Raw genomic sequence first — 23,837 nt, 5'->3', positions numbered from 1 at the left:
TGGTGAGACACATCAGGCTCTGTAGCCTGTGGGAGATGGATGAGTGGGACCCAGGGGTGTGGCAGGGACAGCAGGTGGGAGGAGAAAGGAAGTCCCCAGGACAGGGGGAAACAGAGAAGGGGCAGTGGGGATGCACAGAGACTGTGCTGGCGGCCCGGTGCTTGGCCACCCCCACCAGCAGCTGACCCCCATCACGAGATCCCAGAGCCTCCACAGTCACAGCAGGTTTATTGTCGGCAACAGAGCACCACGATGCTCTCCCGGGGAGCACAGCTGTGGCCACGAGGGGAGCAGGTGGGGTGGTGGTCGGGAGCAAAGGGGGTGCTGAGGTCCAGGCCTGGTCTCCTGAGCCCCGTGTTCCCTCCTGCCTCTCTGGGTCCAAGAAGCATCAGTCCATCTGGGTGTGGACCACCCTAGGGGTGGTTTCTGGCTGGGTCTTCCCTGGGCAGGAGAGGAGGGACCCTGGGGAGTCTGGGCTAGTGGCAGCGATGGCTGTGGGGCTGGCGGGGAGCAGCCAGGCCTCACAGAGGAGCAGGAGCCCCCGAAGTCCCCTGGAGATGTCAGGTGGGTGACGACAGGCCAAAGCCATATCAGCCCTGGATTTCCGGACTCCCTGGGACCCTGGGCCCCTGGCTCCCCCAGCTCACTCAGCCCAGGAGAGACCCAGGCCCTGCACCCCAACGAGAGGGACTGAGGTGAAAAGCTGAGAGTGCACGGGGGTCTCCCAGCACCTGGCAGGGCTCAGCACGGAGTGTGGGGCGGCCTCACGTCTGCAGCTCCAGGACGTGGCTGGGCTCCAAGGGTGGGGAGCCAGCTGGGCTGGACCTATGGGCCTCTCGGAGGTCCTGCAGTACCTGGAGCAGCTGGGCCAGTGGGTCCTCGGGGGCTGGAGGCAGATGCGGGACGAGGGCAGAGCAGGCAGGGTCGTGCCTGTCTGGAAGGCCGGAGGCCCCTGGGAGGGAGGCCCCACCCACCATCCCTGAAAGGGGGCTCAGGTGGGAAGCACCTACCTCCTCCGGGGCCCGGGAGCACAGGGCCTGCCTCCGGGTCCGCACTCAGCTGTCGGTGCTTCTCCCTGTGGGGGAGGACAGGATGTGAGGGCTCCTGGTGCACTCGCCCAGAAGGCTGGGTGACCCAGGGTGGGCCTCCTGAGCTGGAGCGGGCGCCTGCGGGCAGGGGGCTGTTTCAATGTACAGGAAGAAATGTGGACCCAGGTCTCGGCCCCTGGTCACCTCCCGCTTCCCCCCGTCCAGCCTCCTCCTCTGGTCCCCCCTCATCCTCCAGCTTGGCAAAGGTGGATCAACGGAAGGCACTTTGGAAACCAAGCGTGAACCGGGTCACTTCTGTTTCAGAGGGCCCTTGGGGAGAGATTCAAGCGGGGCCTGAAAATCCCCTAGTGTTACCTGGCCATGGAGTGAGTTTCATTCTTATGGGAACAGGAGACAGGGACATTTTAACCACGGCTCCTACCCAGGGTTCACCAAAGGTCCCCGGGTCGCTCAGATACAATCCTCTGTGCGCTTACACGGAGGGGCGGTGAGCAGCCTTGCGGACCCTGTGCTTGAAGCTCCTTATTTAGGAATTCTACTGGCTCAGCCCTTTGACCATCTCCCTGATCTATTTTGGATAAAACAGATCAAACTCCTCCTCCTCAGTTGCCTTCTAGGCCATAGGGGGTCGCTCTGATCCCTTACCCCTCTGCTCATGTGCTTATTCCACTTTTACTGTAGGAGGATAAACCTGTGTCGTTTAAGCCACCAAGCGTATGGTAACGTGCTACAGTAGCCACAGGAGATGAACCCTAGAAGAGCTGGTGAGGCAGCGAGGAGGATGCCCGGCACCCCTCCAGGCCCTGGGGGCAGGGGTGTGGGAGAGAAAGCTGCCCCCATGCGAACAGACTCAGGGAAGCAGTGCTCTTAGGGAGCGATGGATTGCTTTAACATATCCCCATGCTGAACCGCCCCCACCAGAGGTTCTGAGTCAGTGGGGTAGGGCCCAGGCATCCTGTTTTTAAAAAGCGTTCTGTGTTTTCTAAGCTGGAGCCAGGGCTGAGAACCACTGAATTAAGCGGGTTGGCTGAGGGCAATCCTGGTGCTCTGAGGGCACCAAGGGAGGGCTGGGCAGATGAGGGGGCCGGGTCAGCCGGGGGGCACGGAGCAGCTACAGCCCGACCCTGGGCTTCCACAGCCCTTGGGACCTTCATCCTAAAATGAGCCAGCCTCGTGCTGCAGAGATCCAGGTGCCCTCCCAGGTGTGGCTGCCATAGGCACGAAGGTGCAGAGCCTGATTACGAGGGAAGAGACCAGCCACTGCGGAGGGGCCCTGAGCCCGAATCCCGGCTCCAGCCCCCGCCTGGCATATCCCCTGGGGCTGCCCAGGCCCTGCTGCGTGGGACTCGCTGCCCCTGCACAGGCCTCCTCACCGCAGTGTGGCCTCCACACCCAGCAGGTGCCGGTAGATGAGCTGAGCCTCCAGGTCATGGTCGAGAGGGTCATTCCACTCCTGCAGGGTCACCCGGGACCGCGTCTTGTCGCAACCCAGATCTGGGGGCAGAGAGAGGACAGAGTTACAGGCAGGCACTGTGAGCGCTTATGTCCAACTTCCTGGAAGGCAGATGAGGAAACCGAGGCCTAGAGAGGGCAAGGGATGCACTCAGGGGCCCCCAGGGCGGAGCTGGGCTGGGGGCACAGCCGGGAAGTCTGGCCCAGGGCCTGCCTGTGGCTCCCCACACTTCCAGGGGGCAGCCTCTCATCTCTCTCGGGTTCAGCTCCTGAGCCATGACTGCAGGACGTGGGAGTTGTGCAGGATACAACTTAGGGAGCTGGACCACTTTCTGGAAGATTCCTGCCTGGAAGGAAGCAGGGAGCAGCCTGGAACTGTAAGATCATGGTGAGGGGAGCCGGGGTTTTGTGCCTTGGAATAAGCCGGCCCTGCCACGTGCTGCTTTACAACCTTGGCAGAGACACCTGCATTTGCTAAGTCTCGGTTTCCTGCTCCACAAAATACGGCTGCCCAGCCCTGCCTCGTAGCGCCCTGGGGAGCCCCACTGTACCAATGACAAGGGTTACTGTCACAAGGTTACGGCCAGAGGCTGCAGGTCAGGCCAACCAGCCAGGGACGCCCTCGTAACAAGCTGCCACTGCTCAACCTCAGAGCCAGGGCTGGGCTACAGCAGGTGGGCCAGCTTCCGAGGGCCTGGACCCCACCGGGCTCGAGGGTCGGCCTGGCCTGCAGGCCAGGGGCTCCAAGTGCTGAGTCTCCTCTGTGACTGGGGAGCAAGAATTTTGTAGAGCAAAGGGGACTTCCCTGGTGGCGCAGTGGTTAAGAATCTGCCTGCCAATGCAGGGGACACGGGTTCGAGCCCTGGTCCGGGAAGATCCCACATGCCGTGGGGCAACGAAGCCCGTGCATCACAACTACTGAGCCTGCGTTCTAGAGCCCGCGAGCCACAACTACTGAGCTCGTGTGCCACAACTACTGAAGCCCGTGCACCTAGAGCCCGTGCTCCACAACAAGAGAAGCCACCGCAGTGAGAAGCCCGAGCAACGCAACGAAGAGCTCGCCGCAACTAGAAAACACCTGCGTGTAGCAACGAACACCCGACGCAGCCAAAAATAAATAAATTTATTTAAAAAAAAATTTTTTTTTCTAAAGCAGGTAGTGATAAGGAAGGAAGATCTTGAGCATTCTAGAACTTTACTGTCCAAGAGGGTAGCCACTAGCCACTTGAGACCATTCATATTAAAATTAATTGAAATTAAAATAAATTCAAAACTCAGTTCCTCGGCTGCACTAGCTACATCACAAGTGTTCAATAACCACATGTTCAGGGCTGGCACATGCACAGTATTGGACTGTACAGATACACACCATTTCCATCATCACTGAAAGTTCTAGGAGAAGCTTCTCTCTGTCATCCCTCCAGTACCCAAGGCCCAGGGTGCCCCCAACTCACAGCTCCAGTATCAGGCTGCCAGTGTGGAAATATGCAAATTAGGGGGCTGTCTTCAGCCCTCATTAGCAAAGAATTCCTAAAGTGTGCTCCTTCGAACACTGGTTCTGCAAGAAACTCATTCACTGGGCCAGAAAAGTGATCCCTGGCAAAGGAATTTGGGAAGTGCTGGGCTGGCTAAATGGTGTCAGATATGGGATTCTAACTCATTTTCAGGCCTCCTCCAGGGCCTCTGAGGTACCCACATGCATCACATACATCAAGTGGCATTTCCCAAACCACCTGGTCACGGGACCCTTTCTGTCCAGAGCAACTGCGGGGCCTGGTTGGCCTCAGGTGAGTGCCCACAGGTGCCCAGGTGGCTCCCCGCCAGGTCAGCGAGGAGGGGCTCCAGGGACCTGTCGGGGACAGATGCAGTGCCATGAGGCCCTGGTCTCCATCCCACCTGTCTTGTCCCTCTGGTGGCAGCAGCTCCACTTGTCCCCACGGAAGACTCCAGGGTGGTAGGAGCCTAGCAGGCCGGTGTTGTTGATGCTGACCTTCCGCAGTGCAGACAGCCACTGGTTCAGCTCGTTCACACACTACAGGGGGCATGGGGGGCGGGCACTGATGAGAGGTCACCTCCTCCGGGAAGCTCTCCATCCTTGAAGCTGCCCTATCTCTCAGAACTACACAGTCCCTGCTAGCCCGCTCGGCAGCTTTGGGTGAATTAGGAAAGGCTGCCCTTTCTCCAGACGGATGCAGCCCGCACCCGGCACGTGGCTTGGTGAGCAGACCGTGGGCTGGATTTCAGCCACCACTGGCCCCCTCGGCCATGCCCTTGGGCAGTCCACAACTTGCCAACTATATGTGGTGGCTCTGCTGTCACCAGTTTTTCCCTGTGGCTCTAGACTCTGACCCAACAGGGAGTCCTTAGAGGTGGGGCCCGTGGGATGGGTCTGTGACCTCTCACCCCTGTGCCCAGGACAGTCACTGCGGGGAACAAAGCACGCCCCCTCCCACTTCACCTTCCTCCTTGCTCAATGTCCCTGCTCAAATGCTGCCTATCAGAGGCCCTCCCTGAGCATCGCTCCTGCTGCACCCTCACTTTGTCCCCTCCCTGTCTCAGTCTCCACTGGTTCCCGTTTGACATTTTAAATATTTATTTATGGGTCCATCTTCTCCCCTGGGATGGAAGCTCCACGAGGGCAAGGACGCTGTTTTGTCTGCCGCTGTAACCCCACCACTTATAATAGTGCCTGGAACCCAGAAGGTGCTCAATAAATATTTTTTAGATGAATGAATGAATGAATGAATGAATGAGTGAATGAATGGATTAATACATGAACAGAGGAGAAAGGGACTTGAGAGTGTGCACCCAGAGCCACACACTCGCATAAGTGTGATTGTTATGTGTGGATACACACACACACACAGAAACACACAAGCAGCAACTCAGATACTTGGAAATACACTTTCCAAAAACATGCACAATGTGAAGCTTCAAGACATGGGGACACACCAGTCCACGCACCAGACCACACCCAGACCTACGTGTGGGTGCCGAGGCAGGGCCACGCAGAGACATGGGCATGGCCTCCCAGGCACCCAGACCCCAGGAGACACACACGCCACACTCACATCAGATTTCACACCCCTGCTGTGCCTGATGCGGCCGACAAGGGGGTGGGAGGCTCACTCGATCCTCATTCCAGCCCACCCAGGCATTCTCCCACAGTACCCCGATTTGCAGGTGGCCCCTCGGCACGGCCCACACCTTGCACTGCAGGTAGGCGGTCTGGGACCTGCCCGTGTCGTCCGTGTAGATGACCTGCATGACGTGGGAGCTGCCGAAGCTCTTCTCCTCCACCTTCTCTGCTGCCCGGATGTGGGCAAGCTTGATGAGGGTGCTTTTCTGGGGGAGAGGGGGAACAGGGGAAAGGAGGCTCAGGGTCCTAGCCAGGGTCACTCCACTTCCCATCTCTGGGCCTCAGTCTCCCCTTCTGCAGCATCAGGGGTTGGCGTGGGGGATCCAGCGTGCCTACCCTCCCAGGAGCCTACTCTGAGAGTGCCCTCAGCCGGGACAGAGCGCAGACAGATGTGCCTGGCCTCTGTGGGCTCCCAGCAGTCCTGGGAGGTCTCAGCTTTAGCAAAGTGCCAGGAAACCCAGCTTTCTGGGGCTGGAAAGCACTGCCTGCTGTGGACCAGGCCCTGTGCCTTTGCAGTTATTTTCCCAACTCACCTTTGTTCTCCCAGGCCCTAAAAGTCACATCCCACCTCCTGGACCCTGCCCCACTCCTGCCATCATCGAATTTGATGAGATACAAATGGGACAGGCAGAAGCTCTGGACCTAAAACATCTATGACCCTGAGGAACTCCCAACCTGCTAAAGCTGAATCTACGCTGCCAGCGCCCAGACGCTGTTCTCCTTGCTTCTGGAACTCACCAGGGCCCTTCATCATCCGAATGACCAGTCCCCACGGCCCTCAGGCATCCAAGCTCACCACCCCTGCTGGCCTCAGGGACAAGCAGAGAGGGGCAGTGCCAACTCTTGGGAGGAGTGGGGAAACCTGGAGGGGAGCCCTGAGGACCCGTGTCTGAGCCGTCTCTGGGTGGGGCTTCCCAAAGAACAGAAGGGACAGCCCAGAGGAGGATGTGCTGCGTGCACTGGGGTGTCCGCTGGAGAAGAGGCAGAAAGGAGGCAGTGGTGCGGGCGGTGCTGCACGGGGGGATACACGGGGGTGCCCAGAGGATGGCACAGCTCCGTGCCAAGGAGCGGAAAGGGGCCCAGAGGAGGGTGGGTAGGCAGGCTTTGCCCAGGGAACCCGAGGGCCGGGCAGCTGCCCAGAGTGAAAGAAGCTGGAAAGTGGGAGGCCTGGGCTGAGGGGTCACCTGAGCTCCTTCACTCCCTCTGCTCCCACCCCAAACTGCACAGGGCTGGTTGGGCATTCCTGGAGACCATCCCCCAGATCCTGGCTGACTGGGGGTTAGGTTGGCCCTGCTAGGGGGTCAACAGGTCCATCCAGGAAGTATGTGCTCAGTGCTTTTTGGGAGAAAAGTGCTCAGGAGAGGCCAGCCCAGGGGACGTAGTGTCTTCAGTAATACCATTGGTCTAGATCCTGCTCTGTGCCAGGCTCTGAACCCTTAGAGAGCTCATCTCATCTAATTCTCAACAACTTGGTAAGTAGGGACCATTATCTCCAATTTACAGGCCAAGACACCAAGGCTCAGAGAAGTTGACACACTTCCTCTAGGTGCACAGGGCAGGAACCCAGGACGCCTCTCAGCCCCTCTCTGCTTCCCTGAGCTCCCAGTGCCCCACCTTCCTCATGCACCTGACCTAGAAGCCAGGGCTAGACACTGCAGCCGCTGCCCACACCAGGACCCCCTGAACAGAGGACCTTCTTTCTCATGGGTCTTAAGTGACCTTGTGGCTGACACCAGGAGCCTGCATCTGCCTGGCTTTCTTCTCTGACCCCGGTGGACCCTGGGATGGGCTCCGAGGAAGCGATAGGTGCCTTGAGGGTGTTATAACCCCTCAGAGCCCTACTTGCCCTCATCCTTCCTTACCCACCTTGGAGCTGGGTGTCTTGGCAAAGCTGAGGGCCTCCGTGGTGAGGGAGAAGTGGAGCTTCTTAAAGGAGGAGGACATGAGGGGGCCCTTGCCCTTGGTCCTGTGTATGAAGAGTGGCCCCTCCTTCACTGGCGGCGCCTGCAAGCTCAGGGCCCGCTGCAGGTCCAGCTCTGTAGGCCAGGGAGGGAAGGCGACAAGTGAGCCCCCTGGAGGGGAAGGAGGGGCGGACCGAGGGCGGGGCCGGGGGCGGAGCAAACTTCAACAGCAGGCTGTGGGTGGAGCTGCGAGAGGCACTGAAGGCGGCGAGGCCATGGGACGGGGGCGGGGCAAACGTGATCGGCGGGTGAGGGCGGGGCCGCACCGGGAAGCGCTCACCCTCTTTCTCCTGGATGTCTACCAACTTGGTGATGAAGTCCTTCAGCTGGGCCACGCCCTGACGCACCGTGGGCTGCAGCGGTTCCATCCAAGCCTCCTTAGCCCTGGAAGCTGGTGTGTCCATGTTGCCCACGTTCTGGACCGCCTGGGGGTTGACAGCAAGAAAGGCCAGGCTCTGCTGGGTCAGAGGCCGGGCCACTGCCGCTCCCCCCACCCCCACCCAGTCTGTACTACTCCCACTGTAGAAATGGAGGTTGAGATGGCACAGGCTCTGCTCACGGGCCTACTCTATCCCCACTGGGGGTCAGGGGTGAATGGATCACAGCTTGAGACCTTTCGGGGACTTACAGTTGAGACTACTTGGGCCCAACCTAGTGACCTTCCTCTGAAGATTTAACAACAGATTCCGCTCCACTGGGTACCCTGGCCCCAACCTGGTGCCAAACAGATAAGTGCAGCCTGGGAGTGAGTAGATCTGGGGCTTAGAAGACTCCAATTCACCCCTGACAGGCTGTGAGGCCTTGGGCGACCTCCTGCTGTGGACCTGTTCCCTTATCCATGAGACTGGGTGACCATGAGAAAGCTCTGTAACTGTGAAGTGCAGCGCCACATGAGGGTACCGCGGGCCTGCCACAAGGCTTTCCTGGAGCCAGTGGGGAACACACGGCAGTCCAGGCAAGGACCCCTGTTCAGCAGCCAGCTGGGCACCTCCCGCCAGTGTCCAAAGTCCCGGACCTTGGCCAGCAGGAGCAGGGTGCGGCTGGTGCGGGCGTCTGCGTGCCGCTCCCGCAGGTGGAAGAGCTTGGGCGCCATGATGGCAGGAGAGATGAAGCGCAGGCACAGGAAGCTGGTGACGGCGATGAAGGGCACGTTCTGGAGGGGTGCGCGAGAGTTGGGGGCTGGACTCCCCTAGGCCTGGGCTCTGACAGCCCCTTTCCCTTTGGCGCTGTCCCCACCTCTCCGCATCACCTTCCCACCCCCGGCCCCGGCCCCGCCCTCGGCTTCTAACCATCAGGCCCTTCCTACCACATCTTGGGGCTCCACCACTTCTTTTCCCCCCAACTTTCTCCCCTCCGCCCAGCCCCACCGGCACAGGGCGAACCTCGTCCTGGGCGCTGGAGAAGCGCTCGCGCACGCGCCGGAAGAGCTGGCGGAAGGTGGCGCGGACCACGGCGGGGCATGCGCGAACCGAACGACTGAGCGAGCTCAACAGCGCCCCCAAGTGGGCGCGCAGCGTCTGCGCGCTCTGCTCCAGCACCTCAGCTTCGGTCTGCGGGCGGTGCAGCCCGGAGCACCTGAGTGAGCCCGGGGCAGACCCGCAGAAAGGTCGAGGTCAGCGCTTGCACTCATGACTCGGACAGGGGCACCCGGAGACACAGGCGTAGAAAGACATCAGCCAAGACACGGACACAGAGACCACGCCCAGGTGGGCAGTGCAGACGAAAGGTAGACCAGGCAGAAAGAGCTCTAAACACACACTTTGAAGAAAGGGCCTGACCCCCGGCCCCCCCACCGCGCCTTCAGGGATCACCCCTGGCCTCACCCTACATCCTTGACCTCCACCTTGCTGGGGTCCAGCTCCACGTACTTCTTCTCCTCAAACACCCTGTCAATGATGGGGCCCAGGACGCCGTGCAGATACCGCATTCCAGCCACCTGGGGGCCACCGCGAGCCGCATTGGTCCCGACTCCCACCTCCAGCTGCCCGCCATCTTCCTCGCAGCTGGCCTCCCAGCCACCTCGGGCATCTATCCACCCAGGAGAGAGCCAGGCACACAGGGGAAGGCGGCTCAACAAACTGCAGCTACATGAATGAATGAATGAATGAATGAGTGAATGAAAGTCTTATCCTTAAAGAGCCCTGGACGGGAGACAGAAGAGTCAAGTTTAAGTTTCAACTCTGTCTTTTAGCCTCTCTGAACCTGTCTCCTCATCTATAAAACAAAGACAATATACTATGCAAACTCACCTTCAGAAAAGACTCCATGGACTTGGAGGCCAGAGAATTGCTCCGAAACAGGGTGTTGGCCTCACCTACAAGCAGAGGTTCCCATGGGTAGGGGGTTGGCACAGGGACAAGGCTTTGGGGAGGAGGATGGAGGACCTTGGGGCTGGGGGCTCTGTGCTGGATGCTCAGTAAAGAGCCTCCTGGCCACCTCCCAACCCAGCACCCCACCTCTGCCTTTTGCTCTTTCCTTTGCCTCCTAATCTGACCCTTCTCCCTCCTTAATCGGACCCATCAGCCTCCTACAGGAGGACTTTGAGATTTCTCTCCTCCCAGCATCCCTGGAGTCCTGGGCTCTTGTCCCCCACCATGCCCTCAGACGGGCCATTCCCTCCCAGGCCTCACTGGTGCGACCCAGCTCCAGCTGAAAGAGCAGGTCCAGGAAGTCTTTGGCCAGTCCCTGCCCAAGGAAGAGCTTGAGCAGGGTGGTGGCCACGTCCTGGCGGCATTCCGTGCTTGTCGTCTCCTCGATGAGTAGGATCAGCTGCCCTGGGCTCTGCGGGAGGCAGCAAGGAGAGGTGGGGCTGCAGGACGCACAGGGGAAGCCAAACCTTTCACTCTGAGGACCGCAGAGGACCATGGGGAAGGGGGGGCACTTTCCCAAGGGACGGAGGGGCCCTGGGCACTGGCTGGTTCTTTACCATCCTGACAACTCAGATCTCTGCCCTTCAGAGTGGGTTTAGAAGGACAGGGAGGACACACCGACTGTCCCTGGACCCTCCCACCTTCCCCCAGGGGCCCCCTCACCTGGGTGCCCAGCTTCACCTCACGGCAGAGCAGCTGCACCAGGGGCTGGTAGCAGCCGGAGGGCAGCACCATCTCGTCCCGCAGCCGCACCTCCAGCTGCAAGGAGCCCAGGTTGCCCCTGGAACGGGCAGCCTGTGACCTCTCCACCAGGGACCCAGGCTGCCCGGGGCCGTGCCCCCTTCCCCACTGCCTCCGTTTTCCCTGCAGTCTCTCCGCACGTGCCCTCCACCTTGGTTCCCTGCACTGCCTCTCCTCCCATTTTTTGCCTGGGCTGTTCTCTCTGTTTGGAAAGCTTTTCCTGCCTCCGTCCTCAGGGGAACTCCATCCGTCTTCAAGGCCTGGCTCCCCGCCACCTCTACACTCCTGTGGACTCCAGGCTTCACCCATGTGGACTCCCCAGCCTTGAGCCTGTCAACTCCCAGAGAATAGCTCCCGCATGTATATATTTTACACTGGAAGCCAATCAAATCCCCAAGCTTCAAAACAACCTGCCAGGGGAAACTGAGGCTCAAACAGGGTAAGCACCTTGCCCCATTAGACCTAACTTCCAAGCTCCCTTGCTCTGACCCTTCTAGGGGAGGCCGATGACCGAGACTTGACAGTCTCTACAGCCCCCCGCTGCCCGCAGCACAGCACGGCTAAGTGACACATGGCTTCTAGAAGCCATCAAGTCCACCGTGGCTGGTTCTGTGGAAATGCCTTGGAGCTGGACACAGGCGTGCGCCCAGCCTCTGCCCTGTTGAGGGTGGGGATGGGGGGGGGTGGTCTGGGGCCTCCTGTGGAGAGACAGAGCTGAAGCATCCGAGGTGGGGGACACTGCTGGTCCTCCACTTCCGGGCTAAGTAGTGGGCAAAGAGGCCAGAGGGCTTCCTTGATAGGGCTGCCAGATTTACCAAAATAAAAATACAAGACACTCAGATAAATTGAGTATTTTTAATGTAAGTTTGTCTCAGATATTGGATGGACATACACTAAAAAATTATTCAAGGTTTATCTGAAATTCAGTTTTACTGAATATCCTGTATTTTATCTGGCAATCCTATTCCTGGAAAGTTGGGAGGAGCTCTGGCTCAGGGAAACTGACTCAGAGCTCTGGGGACTTGAACACTGGTCTGAGGTCTGCAGAGAAACCCTTAAAGGGAAAGTATCTGAAGGCTTGTTCTAGAATCTGCCAGAAGACAGAACGCAGGAGACGTGTATTGCCTTGGAGCTCTGAGGACAGGGCTGAGTCCAGGACTGTGAGAAGGGGGACGAGGCGGGATCTGGCCAGATGGAGAAGGATGCTGGCCTGGTGGGCGAGGGCCACAAGAAACCTGGGGCGGCATCACCCACCCCTGACCAGCACACCTGTCTCCCTGCTGGCGCCAACGCTCTGCCTCCCGGGGCCCAGAGCCAGCCCTGCCAACCCTGCCACCGAGCCACAGGCACTCACTCTTCCCGCTGACTCTTGGACTGGTCGGGCTGCAGCTGGAACCAGCCCTCCTCCTGCTGGGCCGCCCGGAGTCTCTGGACATTGAACACCACCTGGGGGTGGGGCAGAGGCATTATGGGTCGGGGGGCATCCTGGGGCTGGGATCCTCAGGTCTCTTCCTTGCCAGCTACTGTTCTTTTAAGAGGGGGTACCTTCCGAGGGTCCCTGAGCAGCAGCGGCTGGCTCTGGGGAGTCCCGGGCCTCCTGGGGATGGCCGGACGGGATGGCCGGACGGGATGGCCGGGCGGGATGGAGGCCGGACGGGATGGAGGCCGGGCGGATGCTCACCTTGCCCAGGAAGTCATTGCGGCTGACAAGGTCCCAGTCCCAGGCCTCCACGCACAGCGCCTCCGCCGCCCCCTCCTCCAGCTCGAATTCAAACGTCTCGTTCCAGCGTGGGTAGCGTGACTTCTTCACGATCTGCTCAGAAAGGGGTCAGCGGGGGCGGGGCTGACGCCGTGGGGCTCCCCAGGCCCAGCCAAGGACAGACACCCCCCACACTGCACCTTCCCCGCAGGGGCCCTGATGCAGCTTCCTCTCCTCGGTCCGGGCAGAGGCCCCGAAATAGCAGAGGTAAAAACTTCCTGTCCAAACCCCTACTTGGTTCTCAAGTGGGGAAATTGAGGCCCAGAGTGGGTAAGGCACTTGTCCAAGGCCACACAGCAAAGTGGTAGCAGGTTGCACTGAGAACCCAGGTCTCGACGCCCTCCCCGCCGGGACTGAGCTCACCACCCTGGCTGTTCCCCAGAGGTGAGAAAAGTCGCGTGGGCAGCTGTTGGACTTTGCAGATTAACCCCAGGTGGGCTGTCTCGGCCCATCTGGGCCAGGAGTGAAAGGCGGCTGAGGCCACAGGAGCTGGCACCAAAAGGGCTTGGACCCACTGTGCACTCTCGGAGAGGTGGCCCCACTTTTCTGAGCCTCCTCTGTAAGATTGCAGGCCCAACCTGACCTCCCAGGTGACCCCCCTGCCCCCTCCCGGTCCCCCAGCCTCCTCACCGAGGTCTCCTGTGTCCGGCCGTTGTAGCGCACTCGGACAAAGGGGTCAGATGCACCATTCCGGTCCTTGGGGGCTAGGTCCCTGTGAGGGAGGAGAGCATCCACTTGTCATCAAGTGTCCCCTGGGCTAACATCCCACCACTGTGGGGTAACCCCACGCCGGGCTGTAAAGGCCTGGGGTCATCCTGGGCCTGGCAAGCTGGGTGGCTGTCAGCTTTCCAGCCATTCCCACCGTGGTCACGCCATGGACCCCTGGGGCGGGGGCGTCCTCCAAGGCTCCTTCTGACTCGGCCGCTGCAGGTCGGCCGCTGCACCTCCTCTGGTGGGCGGGGCAGGCAAGGCAAGCTCAGCCGTGGGACAGCCCGGGCCCGGGGCGCCCCCCTCCCCCTCCCAGTTTCCAGGGCAACGGCCACCTCCCTGAGCCTCGGTTTCCGCATCAGTAAAATGGAGAAGATAATCCCTTGAATTGAGATGATGGGCTTCTAGAAGGCCTGTCCCCTCAATATCCCCCCTACTTGAGGGAGGCCTTGGTGAGCGGCCCTGACCACCATCCTGCCCTCTCTCCACAGACGGTCCTTTATGAAGCCCAAGGCTGGCCGCGGTGCCCCCAGCTTAGAACCCTCTGGAAGAACCACAAAGCCCAGCCCCGTTCCCTTCCCTGGAAATATTATTTTCTGCTCCTTTCCGTCTTTTCCATTTTATGCCTCTCGTGACTGCTTTTCTTTCCTCCTCAGAACTGTCTAATAAAATTCCAGAGTTTGGCCTTGAGAATCTGCCCAGGAGGAAATGTCCTGTCTGTTTCTGCCACAAAGGCAGCTCCTTACAGGGGTTGGAGCCAAGGAGCCTGGGGGATGAGTCCCCTCACACGCCAGACAGAGGGCTGACCGACCACTGCCCCCCACTCCCACCCAGGCACTTGCTAAGAGGAGGCCAGGCTGGCCCAGCCGTCGTGTCCCCGACAGTCTGGGCAGCGTGTGTGCACGTGTGTGCGTGTGTGCGAGTGTGCGTGAGCGTGTAAGCATGCGGGTTACAGAGAGCCCGGCCAGGGAGAGGCTGAGGAAGGAGGAAGTGGGTGAGCAGAGGCGTGGATGGCCCGCGAGGATGACAGAGCGTGAGGGACGTGACTGTGATTCTGCCCAAGGCCAGCCCTTTTCCAGCTGGCCGTGCCTCTTCCACATCCCGGCCCCAGGACAGACAATGAAGCCGGGGGAGCCATAGGCCTCATGTTCAGGAGGGAGGTCTTCCTCCCAGAGTGGCCAGCTACCCCGCGGCTCCTCCACAGGTGCCGGCCCGCTGGTGTGTTCCTTCAAGGGACGGCAGGAGGAGGCTGGGGCCCCCCGCCTGCTCCCACCCCAGAGGCAGGCAAGGAGCCGGAGGAGGGGGGTTGGAGCCAGACAGGAAGGTGCTTCTCATGGAGCGTGTGTGACTCACACTCGGACCCAGATGGGAGTGGAGCCTGCAGCTAAAAATACCCTGGTAGGGGTGGGGGGTTCCCTGTCACAGGTGACAGGCCCATCTTCCCACCCAAGTCACTGTCGCTCCTGGAGAGAACCCCGCCCCTCCCATCTGGAGGTTTTCAGCCACTCCTTCCACCCCCCCACCCCACCAAGGACTCCCGCCCACCTCACGAGTCGGGCCAAGTTCATATTGAAGTTAAAGCCAGGGGAAGCCCAGTCTTGGCACTGGGGCGGTATGATCAGGGTTCAGGGTCCCCTGTCGCCCATCACCCCCACTGCTCTAGGACGCCTGAATTTCCAGCATTAGAACATCATGCCTTCCCCTAAGAGACACAGCCTCCTGAGCGGGGTCATCTGGGAAACGTCTTCAGGTCAGAGAAGCCGGCCCCGTGTGCCCAACAGCCCGCTTTCCAGGGAGGAGGCATGGGGTGAGGAGGTGGAGTCGGGGGAGAGGAGGCCCAGCATGCACAGTGGGTTTCTCTAGTTTCGTGGGGCCCACTGCCCAGTCTCCCGGGGCTCACCTGGCCTCCAGCACAGAGCAGCGCAGCCGGCAGGCCCGGGTCCCCGGCACCACTTCCAGCCGCAGGTGGATCTCACCCTGCACCTCCTCATCAGGGTCGACCTCCGTCAGATGGGCCCATCCACTGAAACCTGAGGGGCCGCGGCTCAGCCAGGGCCCTGGCCCTTCTCTCTCAGCCCCGCCAGGCACCACGGGCCCCTACACAGTCCCCTCGGAAGCCTCTCAAGCTCCCGCGAGGCAGGGGCTGCTGTCCCCAGTGACAGGTGGGGAAACTGAGGTTCAGAAGCTGAACAACAGTGGTTAAAAGAGCCTGGGTCGGGCTTCCCTGGTGGCGCAGTGGTTGAGAATCTGCCTGCCAATGCAGGGGACATGGGTTCGAGCCCCGGTCTGGGAAGATCCCACATGCCGTGGAGCAACTGGGCCCGTGAGCCACAACTACTGAGCCTGCGCGTCTGGAGCCTGTGCTCCGCAACAAGATAGGCCGCGATAGTGAGAGGCCCGCGCACCGTGATGAAGAGTGGCCCCCACTTGCCACAACTAGAGGAAGCCCTCGCACAGAAACGAAGACCCAACACAGCCAAAAATAAATAAATAAAATTAAAAAAAAAAAGAGCCTGGGTCAAAGTCCAAGTCCTCACTATTGTGCCATGCTGCATTTGGTGGCCCTGACCCTGACCCATACTGGGACCGGCCTCTCTGCCTCAGTTTCCTCATCTTAAAACGGGGGGAGAGTGGCTCTCGCCCAGGGGTGCTGGGAGGAGGGCCTAAGCCCAGATGGGGGTGCGACGAGGGAATGGCATCATTAGGGCCACTGGCCCCCAAGGGGCTGGCTGGGGCCACAGGCAGGACAGGCCTCAGGCCTGGCAGGGGCCAAGAGGCTCCGTGAGTCAGCAGACGCCCCCGCCCCCAGGCCTGCCCCAGCCTCACAGACGGGAGCAGGTGTGTGCCGGGGAGGCCCCTTGAGAGTCACAGGGGCTCCGGCCAGCAGAGCCGGAAGCATCTCAGAGCTCCTGGTCTGAACCTGCATTGGCAGATGGGGACTCAGTCCAGGGGAGGCAGCACCAGGTCACACGGTTAGGCTGGGGCAGGGCTGACCCCTCCAAACAATGTCCGCATCCCCAGAATCCTCCAAGGCGCTCTCCAGCCTAGCCCCGCTCCAGGCCGACCCCTCAGGCTTAGGACACTAGGACTCAGGCTGAGGGGACCCCATGGGGTACAGAGCCAGCCAGATTGGGAGGAGGGGTTCCCACACCTTGGCCATGCAGCATAAAGAGGCCCCTTCCTCTGCCTCCAGAGGCCTCAGATCCCACCACTAGCAGCCTCTCTTTGCCCTGGGGGGATGTGGTCCCAACTGAGGGCGGGGACAGAATGGGGCACAGAGGCCGGAGTGCAGGAGTTAGAGAGGGCCACAGGCCCTTCTGGGGAGGGTAGAAATGGCTTTTCCTGAGCATGGGGGCCTGAAGGAGCCCGGAAGAAGGGTCTCAGAGTGGAGGATGGGCCGGGGACTGGGCAGACCAGTGGGGGGACAGGGGAGGGAGGCCAGGGGAGGAGAAGCAGGAGTGGGCTCCCTCCCGGGATCTTACCCTTAGGGTGAGTAGCCAGGGTGTCCCTGGTAAGGCAGACCTTCCCGATGACGTCGTCCCGGCTGGAGGGTGGAGAGGGAGCCAGAGCTGGGCGGGGCTCGGTGCGGAGCCCAGGACCCCCTCCCGCGCAGTTCAGGGCCCCTGGCGGGAGCAGGGAGACTAACACTCCAGTCACTTATAGGAGCCCACGGAGCCGGACCCATGACCCTTCTGTAGGCCCTCTCATGGGCGTGGGATATGTTTCCGCACGTGGACTGACACGCATGCCCACAAACATGCCAAGCTCTTCCCTCCGGGGGCCTGTTTCCTAGCTTGCATCCCCGTGCACGTGCACACGCCCAGTGCATGTGCACACGCGTGATGTGGTGGGAGCACAATGAATCCACACACACATACACAGACACCGCACATCCAAACCCTGCACCTTCCGGATCCCCCCGGGCTCCCCCTCCCTCCAGGCTGGAAAGAGGATGCCGTGACCAGCAGTCCCAGCAGTGAAATGGGCCAGAGAGGGACAGGTGGCGGGGTCTGGGCCCCAGCTGAGGACTGGGGTTCCACCCACCTGAGGGCATCCTCGTCCATGACGTAGAAGGCCACCGAGTGGAAGGTGGGCGGCAGGTGCACCTGATACTCCTCGCCCCAGAAGGGGCACAGGGTCTTCCACACAGTGGCTGTCCTGCAAGAGGGGACCCTCGGCACTTGCCTGGGCCGCCCGCAGGCCCCGGGCTGGGACAAGGCGGGGCTGTGTGGCTTGAGCCCACCTTTCCCCACATCTGCCTCCATTCCCGGGAAAAACTGCTCTGCTAGGTCCCGGACCCACCGTCCATCACCAATCATTCCCTCCTGACCTTCCTCTCTGCCCTGGGTGGGGCACAGGCTGCATCTATCAGGCCATTTTCCATTTGGGGAAACTGAGACCAGAGTTGGCAGTAGCTGGCCTCAGGTCACACAGCAGGACAGTGGCAGAGCCAGGACCAAAGCCTCCCCCTGGCTCCTGATGCTGAACAGACTCACTGAGGGTAGAGGCAGGGGGATGGCCAAGTTGACTCTGGAGACAGAGAGTCCTCCTGGGGGCCCTGAGAGCCAAGGTCTGGGTCCTGACCCACAGAGGTCCTGTATGGGCAAAGCCTCACCCAGTTCTGGCCGAACTCCCCAGGACAGAACCTTCAACACATAGGGCTCAGCAGGGTATGTGGGTGTGGGGAAGCTGAAACTCCCCAAGGACCCAGATGAAGGCTCCAGGGATCTCCTTCACCCCAACCAGTTCTTGGACAGGTCACTTGAACTCTGGGGCCTTGGTTTCCCTGTCTGTCATTGAGACAATCAGAGCATGCATCTCTCCCCCCTCATGGTGTCCATGCTCAGGAGAGAATCTGGAAAGAGGCGTTTGCAGTGAGAAGAACTGTGAGTCTGGCAGCCTTGGCTATCCATCAGCAGTGCACACCCAGATGGGCAGAAGAGCTGAGCGGCTTTGGCCATGAACTTGGAGGCAAAGGCCTGGGTGAGAGAGGGGACCAAACAGCAAAGACCCTGCCCAGAATCATGGAGCCCATGGAGAAAGGGATGCCCGGGGGAAGTGGCCCTTCTGGGCAAGTTACTTCTTCTGTAAACGGGATGTGACGCTATCGTACGGAGCTCACTGGAAGTATTAAACGGGCTGGAAAAGGTTCCTCACAGGGCCTGGCGGAGACCACATCCCCTAAGTGACAGCGGTTGTTACTAGTCATCATCTGTCCCTTCTGCGGGTTGTAAAGGTTGTAAAGAGCAACAGAGCCGGTGAGAGGCCCTTGGCTGAGCACCCAGCCCAGTCTAGATAACCACTCCATGGGCGTTAAGGTCAGTAATTAGCAAGACGTGTGGGTCTTTCTTACCTCCTAGCAGGCTGTTAGGGCCCGATGGGCTCCAGGGAATCAGATGCTCCAAGCCCTCGCCACGCAAATCTCCACGCAAATTTCACACACACACACACACACACACACACACACACACACACACACACACACACACACACACACACCCCGCCAGATGTGTGAGCTGGAGCGGGCCGGGGGAATGGCGAGCAGCCCATCTCACTCACCCTCGGGTGGGGGCGGGGCGAGGGCGGTACCTTATGATGGGCTCGTTGTCCACCTTCACGATGCAGTAGGGGTCGCTGCTGCCCGTGCTGCAAGAGAGGGGCGGGGAGGGGCTGACTGATGGGGCGGCCGGCCGTGGGCACCCCTCCTTCCTCCTCCAGGGGCTCCCAGTGACCCCAGGAAAAAGACAGTCAAGGCTGAGGCACCAGGTCCTGGGCTGAGACCCAAAGAATCCTCAGGCAGGAAAGTGTACCTCCAGCCTCGGTCTGGGAGGGGGCTGGTGAGGCAGAGGCAGGATCGTGCACCAAGGCTCCCCTGCCCGCTGCTCCTCCAGCTCGGGAAAGGGTGCTTCTCCTTCCTGCCGCCTCCCACAGCCCACCCCCCTGCCCCGCCTCAATCAGGGAAGACAGAAACAGCAGTCACAAAAGCCTACCCTCAACCAAGTCAGCCCCTCACTCTCTCCTCTCAGACTTGGTTCCTCCCGTTCCTCCCGCCTGGACTGCCTTCCCACTCCTCCCGAGACCCCTCCTCAGTCCCCTTCACTAAGAGCCCTCTCCTGTCCCAGAGGCCTGGAGTAAGGTCTCCCCTGCCATCCCACCGCCAGCCCCCTCCCTGGCACGTTTCCCTCCATCCCAGCGCTGCTAGTGATGTACTGTCACCAGCTGCCTCCCCTACCTGTCTATGAGCTACCTGAGAGTGGGGACCACTTCTGTGTTGACAGGGCTTGGCACAAGACGGGGTCCCGTGAGTGTTTATTGGATGAATGAATGAATGAATGAATGAACGAACGAATAAAACCCTCGGCCTCAAGCTCCCAGCCATCTGGAAAAGAAAGAATGGGCCAGGCAACCCAGGACCGCTTGGTTCCTCCTGTCTCTGTTGGTGGGGAATTGATTCCTGGGGTTGAGGGCAGCCCTGGCCAGGCCCAGGGCCACTACTGGGCAAGAAGTGGGGGCGGCCTGTCTTCAGAAGTGCCCTTCAGGCCTGGTGTCCATAAAAAGGAAGTGTTTTTGCATGTTGGAGGTTGGGGAATTCCAAGCCCAGCTTCCCTTCTCAAAAGGGGATCTTCCGGCAGAGGAAGCTACTAGAGACAAACATCTCCAAAGGCTCTCCTGACACTGATGCGAAATGTCTCCTAAGACTTGGTCCCCCCCTCACCGTAGAGTGGGACCTGTAATGCCAGCTCACAGGGTAGGTTCCCTGGGTCCCTGGCATGATGTGAGGCCCAGCCCGTGGGAGGTGTTTAGTAAATGTTAGCACTGCCCTGGACTCCTCCTTCTTCCGTCTGTAACCCTCTCCCCCATCATTCAAGAGCCCTTTCCTCCAGAGAGCCCCTTGGGAACATCCCAGCTTGCTTCCCACCGCCTCAAAGCCAGGGGACTCCGGGCCTCAAGCAATCAGGGCCCTGTGCACCGCGGGAGCTGGGCTGGGTGGCCTGGCCCAGGAGCTGCATGTGTAACTTGGAGCAAGGAGGGAGAGGTCAGGGTGGGCTGAGACCTCAATGGCTTCCCCCCACCACAAGGCCTCCTCTGCCTCCAGGTCTGGGACCTCCTGGCAGCCCCAGGGGCGAGGAATCTCTTGCTTTTCCCTGTAAGCCCAGCACTGCCCACTGCTCAGCTCAACGAATGAATCCCTACTGAACAGTGAGGTTTGGGGCTCCTGTTGCAGGCGGGGTCACTGGGGTGGGCAGAGGCCTGCGGGCAGGAACAGACCTAGCGTGCAGGGCAGCCATGAGCTGGGTGGCTGGATCAGAGGGGCGGAAGGGGGCAGGGTCAAGAGTGGGCTGAGGCCAGATTTAAGGACCTGAGCCCAACTATGGCCCCTGGCCAGTTGTTGGGACTTGGGCCTTCTGCCCTGATGAGGTCCTTGGGCTGGTCCCCTCTCCCACTTCTCTTTCTCCAAGCCACTCACAGCCGCTGCTGGCCCAGCCTGGCTCCTTGTGGGGCCTCTATATTTAGGGCCTTGGCAGTTTCCAGGCTGTGGAACGGGGAGGATCAGGGTAAACCCCGAAATAGTCCCGGGCCCGTCCCCAGGGCCACTGGGCGTGGGAGCCAGTTGGCCACTGGTCACCATGAGACTCATCTCCTGTATGGCTGACCCAGGCCCCCAAGGATGGGAGGAAGCATGACAGAAGCAGATGGGCTCTGGAAGCTGTTGGTGATGGGGTACACAGCTGTGCTCTGTGCCCTTAAGGGGACTCAAAACCCATGAGTGGAAGTGGCCGGGAGGCCGGTGGTCACTGTGTGATGACGCCCTTCCTCAGAACTGTCTCAGTCAAGATGGGTCACCATGGATGAAAGTGAACTCCCCATCCTCAGAAGCATGCAAGTCCCAGCTGGAAGGGATGCTGCTCGGGAGACAAGCTGGGACTGATGAGGCCCAGTGGGGCCGGCTCACCACCCCTTGTGCCTCCAGCACTTGGGGAGGGCCTCCTGTGACCTCCAAACCCCCGCCATGCCTAAGCCAAACGCTCTGCGTGGCATTTGCGAGGCTCGGTCCCCACTGAGCCCCCCTGGCAAGCTTGCAACCTGGGTCCAGCTAGGTTGGCCTGTCAGCAGCAGAGTGGGTTCGAATCCTGACTTCTCCCCCTACTGGCTGTGTGGCCTTGGCAAAGGACTTCCCCATCCTGAGCCTCGGTTTCCCCATCTACAAACGGAGCATATCTACCTTATAGGGTTAATAAGAGGATTAAATGGGAGGGTCCTGGACACATCTGAATCTCCCCTACTGTGGACCAGGCGTCCCTTAAGGGACCTGGCATGCCAAGACGAATGAGTCATGGTTCCTGACCTCAGAGTCACGTGGTGCAGGCAGCCCACGAAGGAGCAATTGCTACCAAGGGCTTCGTCCTAACTCCAGCTGACCCAAAGTGCTGGAAGGCATGGAACAGGGGCAAGGAACCCTGCCCAAGGGCACCAGGGAAAGTCCTGAAGAGGAGTAGAAGTTTGGAAGAGGTCCTAAAGGGTGAATAGGAGTTTTCCGGTGAGCCCTGAAGGGGAGTCCTTGAAGGCAGAAGACTCACACATGGGCAAAAGCAGGGCTGTGAAGGCCAGTAGCCCAAATGTGAGGGGCTGAGGTGGCGGAGTTTCACAGCTGGATTTAAGAGATGGTTGACGGGTCAGAGCTGCACACACCAGCCTCTATGGGGAAGGCAGAGGAAAGGAGGTAGGGGGAGGTGAGGAGGCAGGAGGGCAGGGCAAGGAAAGAGATTCTGGAGCCAGAGCCCTCAGAACTTGGTGGCCCCTCCCCTGGGGATGGAGGCACCTGGTGGAGTCCCTCAGCTGTGCAGAGGCAGGGCTGGGCAGGGAACCGGGCACCATGGCTCCCAGGTAGGCAGAGTCCACAGTTTCACCGCCCTAGGCTGGTGAAAGCCTAGAGTCAGGCACTAGGGCCAGAGCTGCAGGGATGGGGAGGGAGGCAACAGCTGGAGGGGCTGCTCCTCCCAGCCGCCACCAGCCACAGGAGGCCAAGCTGACCTAGATACCAGTGCCCCCGTGGGGGGTGCTTAGAGGCTGGGCCTGGAGGCTGAGACCCTTCTCAGAGCTCATCTGCCTTCCCACCTCAGAGACCACATTCCCAGCTCCCGCCCCAACTCCCCCGCACGCAGCAAAACCCACCTTGAGACAGCCCGCCCAGCACCCTCCCTCACCCATTGCCATGGCAACGGCTGAACCTGGCCTCATCAGGCCCAGGGGGCCTTGAACTGGAACTGCTCATGGCGCTGAGGGTGCTGGGAAACTCACAGGGGCCACTGTGCGCGCGAGGGAGATGCCCTTGCCCCGTCCTCCTGCACCCCACTCCCCAGTCCACCACCTCTCTGCATCCGGGAGCGCCCTGAGGAGCCCGGGGGTGGGGAGGCTGCCAGACTTTGGACCGTATGCTGCCTCCGGGCTCCCCCGCCCCCGCCCCCTCCTCTAGGCAGCCAGGCCCCTCAAGCTTCGTACTCTCCACCGCTCTTATCTGAGAGGGATTCCCACCTCCAGTTTACAGCAGGGAAACCGAGGCTTTGGGGACAGTGAGCTGCCTAAGGCTCATACAAGGGAGTCAGTGATGGGACCGGACTGCTCAGCTCTGGCACCTATTGAGGAGGGTGGGACCGGGGCTTCGGAAACCTCCTCAGATCTGGCCAGGGCCCAGGGAAGGTCCTAGGTGTCAGTGCTTGTTAGGAGCCCTAGACTCAAGCCCTTGCTCCGCCACTTGGAGCCAGCATTTCACATCTCTGAGCCTCGGTTTCCATATCTGTAAAACGGAATGGTGAGAACGACCTTGCTGGGTGGTTGTGAGGATTAAAGGCAACGGCTCAGGTAAAGCCGAGGGTACAAGAGCAGCTACGACCCAGCCCCCCCATCCTGCACCGGTCCCAGCCTCCGGACCTAAGGTCCACTCTTCAGGCCAGCCCCTCCCTTCCCAAATGCACAGCAGGAAGCCCCAGGACAGCCCGTGCACACTCCCAGGTGCTAAGGGTTCCAGAACTACTGAGGAAGACCCCTCGTTTCTAGGGGGGGCACCCCACACCCTCCAGCCACACCCCGAACCGCCCCCCCCCGGCAGTGCATGGAGACAACTCCTTTTCGATGTCTCCCCCACGCCCAGCTCCTGTCCTATCAAAGTCCCTTCCCCTCTTGAGCCGCCGTTCTCTCCCTCCCTATTCACTAAGGTCCCTTACAGATCCCCGCCCCCTCCCCAGACCCCGGCCCTTCCCTGTCACCCCCTGTCCGGTGCTCGCAGCAAATCTCACTGTCCCCATTTCCCTGCCAGTCTCCCACTGCAGCCACACTCGCCACACCCTCACCACTGCTCTATTTGTGGGCGGGCCGTGTGGACCCCAGAAAGGTCAGGCAGGCATAAGGGGCAGCGCCCCTCCCCGGAAAGTTGGGGTTCCCTCCTCCGGCCGTGCTCACATATCCTTGGCGGGCAGGTTCTTTCCCTCCACGATGCGGATGAACAGCGAGCTGCGCTTGGCCATCGTGGGTCCGCGACGCGGGGTCCTGGCCCGGGGGGAGCCGGACGCCAGGGTCCAGGGCAGCGGCCGGCAATCGGGCGGGCGCTGGACTGGGCGCAGGGGGGGCGGGCCCCGCTGGGCCTGGTAGGTAAGCGCGTGG

At 60.6% G+C, this 23,837-nt stretch overlaps 1 protein-coding gene across 2 annotated transcripts; it reads right to left on the bottom strand.

Moving 5' to 3' along the window:
• Nucleotides 1–632: 632 nt before the first annotated feature.
• Nucleotides 633–23,837, bottom strand: RASA4B (RAS p21 protein activator 4B). Of its 2 annotated transcripts, none has more exons than XM_082431233.1 (21): nucleotides 23,637–23,837; nucleotides 18,738–18,824; nucleotides 17,223–17,336; nucleotides 16,661–16,722; nucleotides 15,079–15,208; nucleotides 13,101–13,182; nucleotides 12,393–12,524; nucleotides 12,066–12,157; nucleotides 10,634–10,751; nucleotides 10,232–10,382; nucleotides 9,851–9,915; nucleotides 9,425–9,537; nucleotides 8,984–9,176; nucleotides 8,617–8,754; nucleotides 7,882–8,026; nucleotides 7,507–7,676; nucleotides 5,709–5,846; nucleotides 4,398–4,533; nucleotides 2,423–2,543; nucleotides 1,011–1,075; nucleotides 633–886 (listed from the first exon to the last, which is right to left on the bottom strand). In XM_082431233.1, the coding sequence occupies exons 1-21, from the start codon at nucleotides 23,699–23,701 to the stop codon at nucleotides 765–767; spliced, it is 2,439 nt and encodes an 812-aa protein (XP_082287359.1). In that variant the 5' UTR covers nucleotides 23,702–23,837; the 3' UTR covers nucleotides 633–764. The 2 variants fall into 2 exon arrangements, with proteins under 2 accessions (XP_082287359.1, XP_082287360.1); XM_082431234.1 differs by having other exon boundaries at nucleotides 18,768–18,824.

The sequence above is a fragment of the Balaenoptera physalus genome (genome assembly GCF_965194825.1).
Source record: "Balaenoptera physalus genome assembly, chromosome: 16".
Lineage (NCBI taxonomy): Eukaryota > Metazoa > Chordata > Mammalia > Artiodactyla > Balaenopteridae > Balaenoptera > Balaenoptera physalus.
Note: the sequence above shows the minus strand (reverse complement) of the source record. Positions and strands in the feature narration are given on the sequence as shown.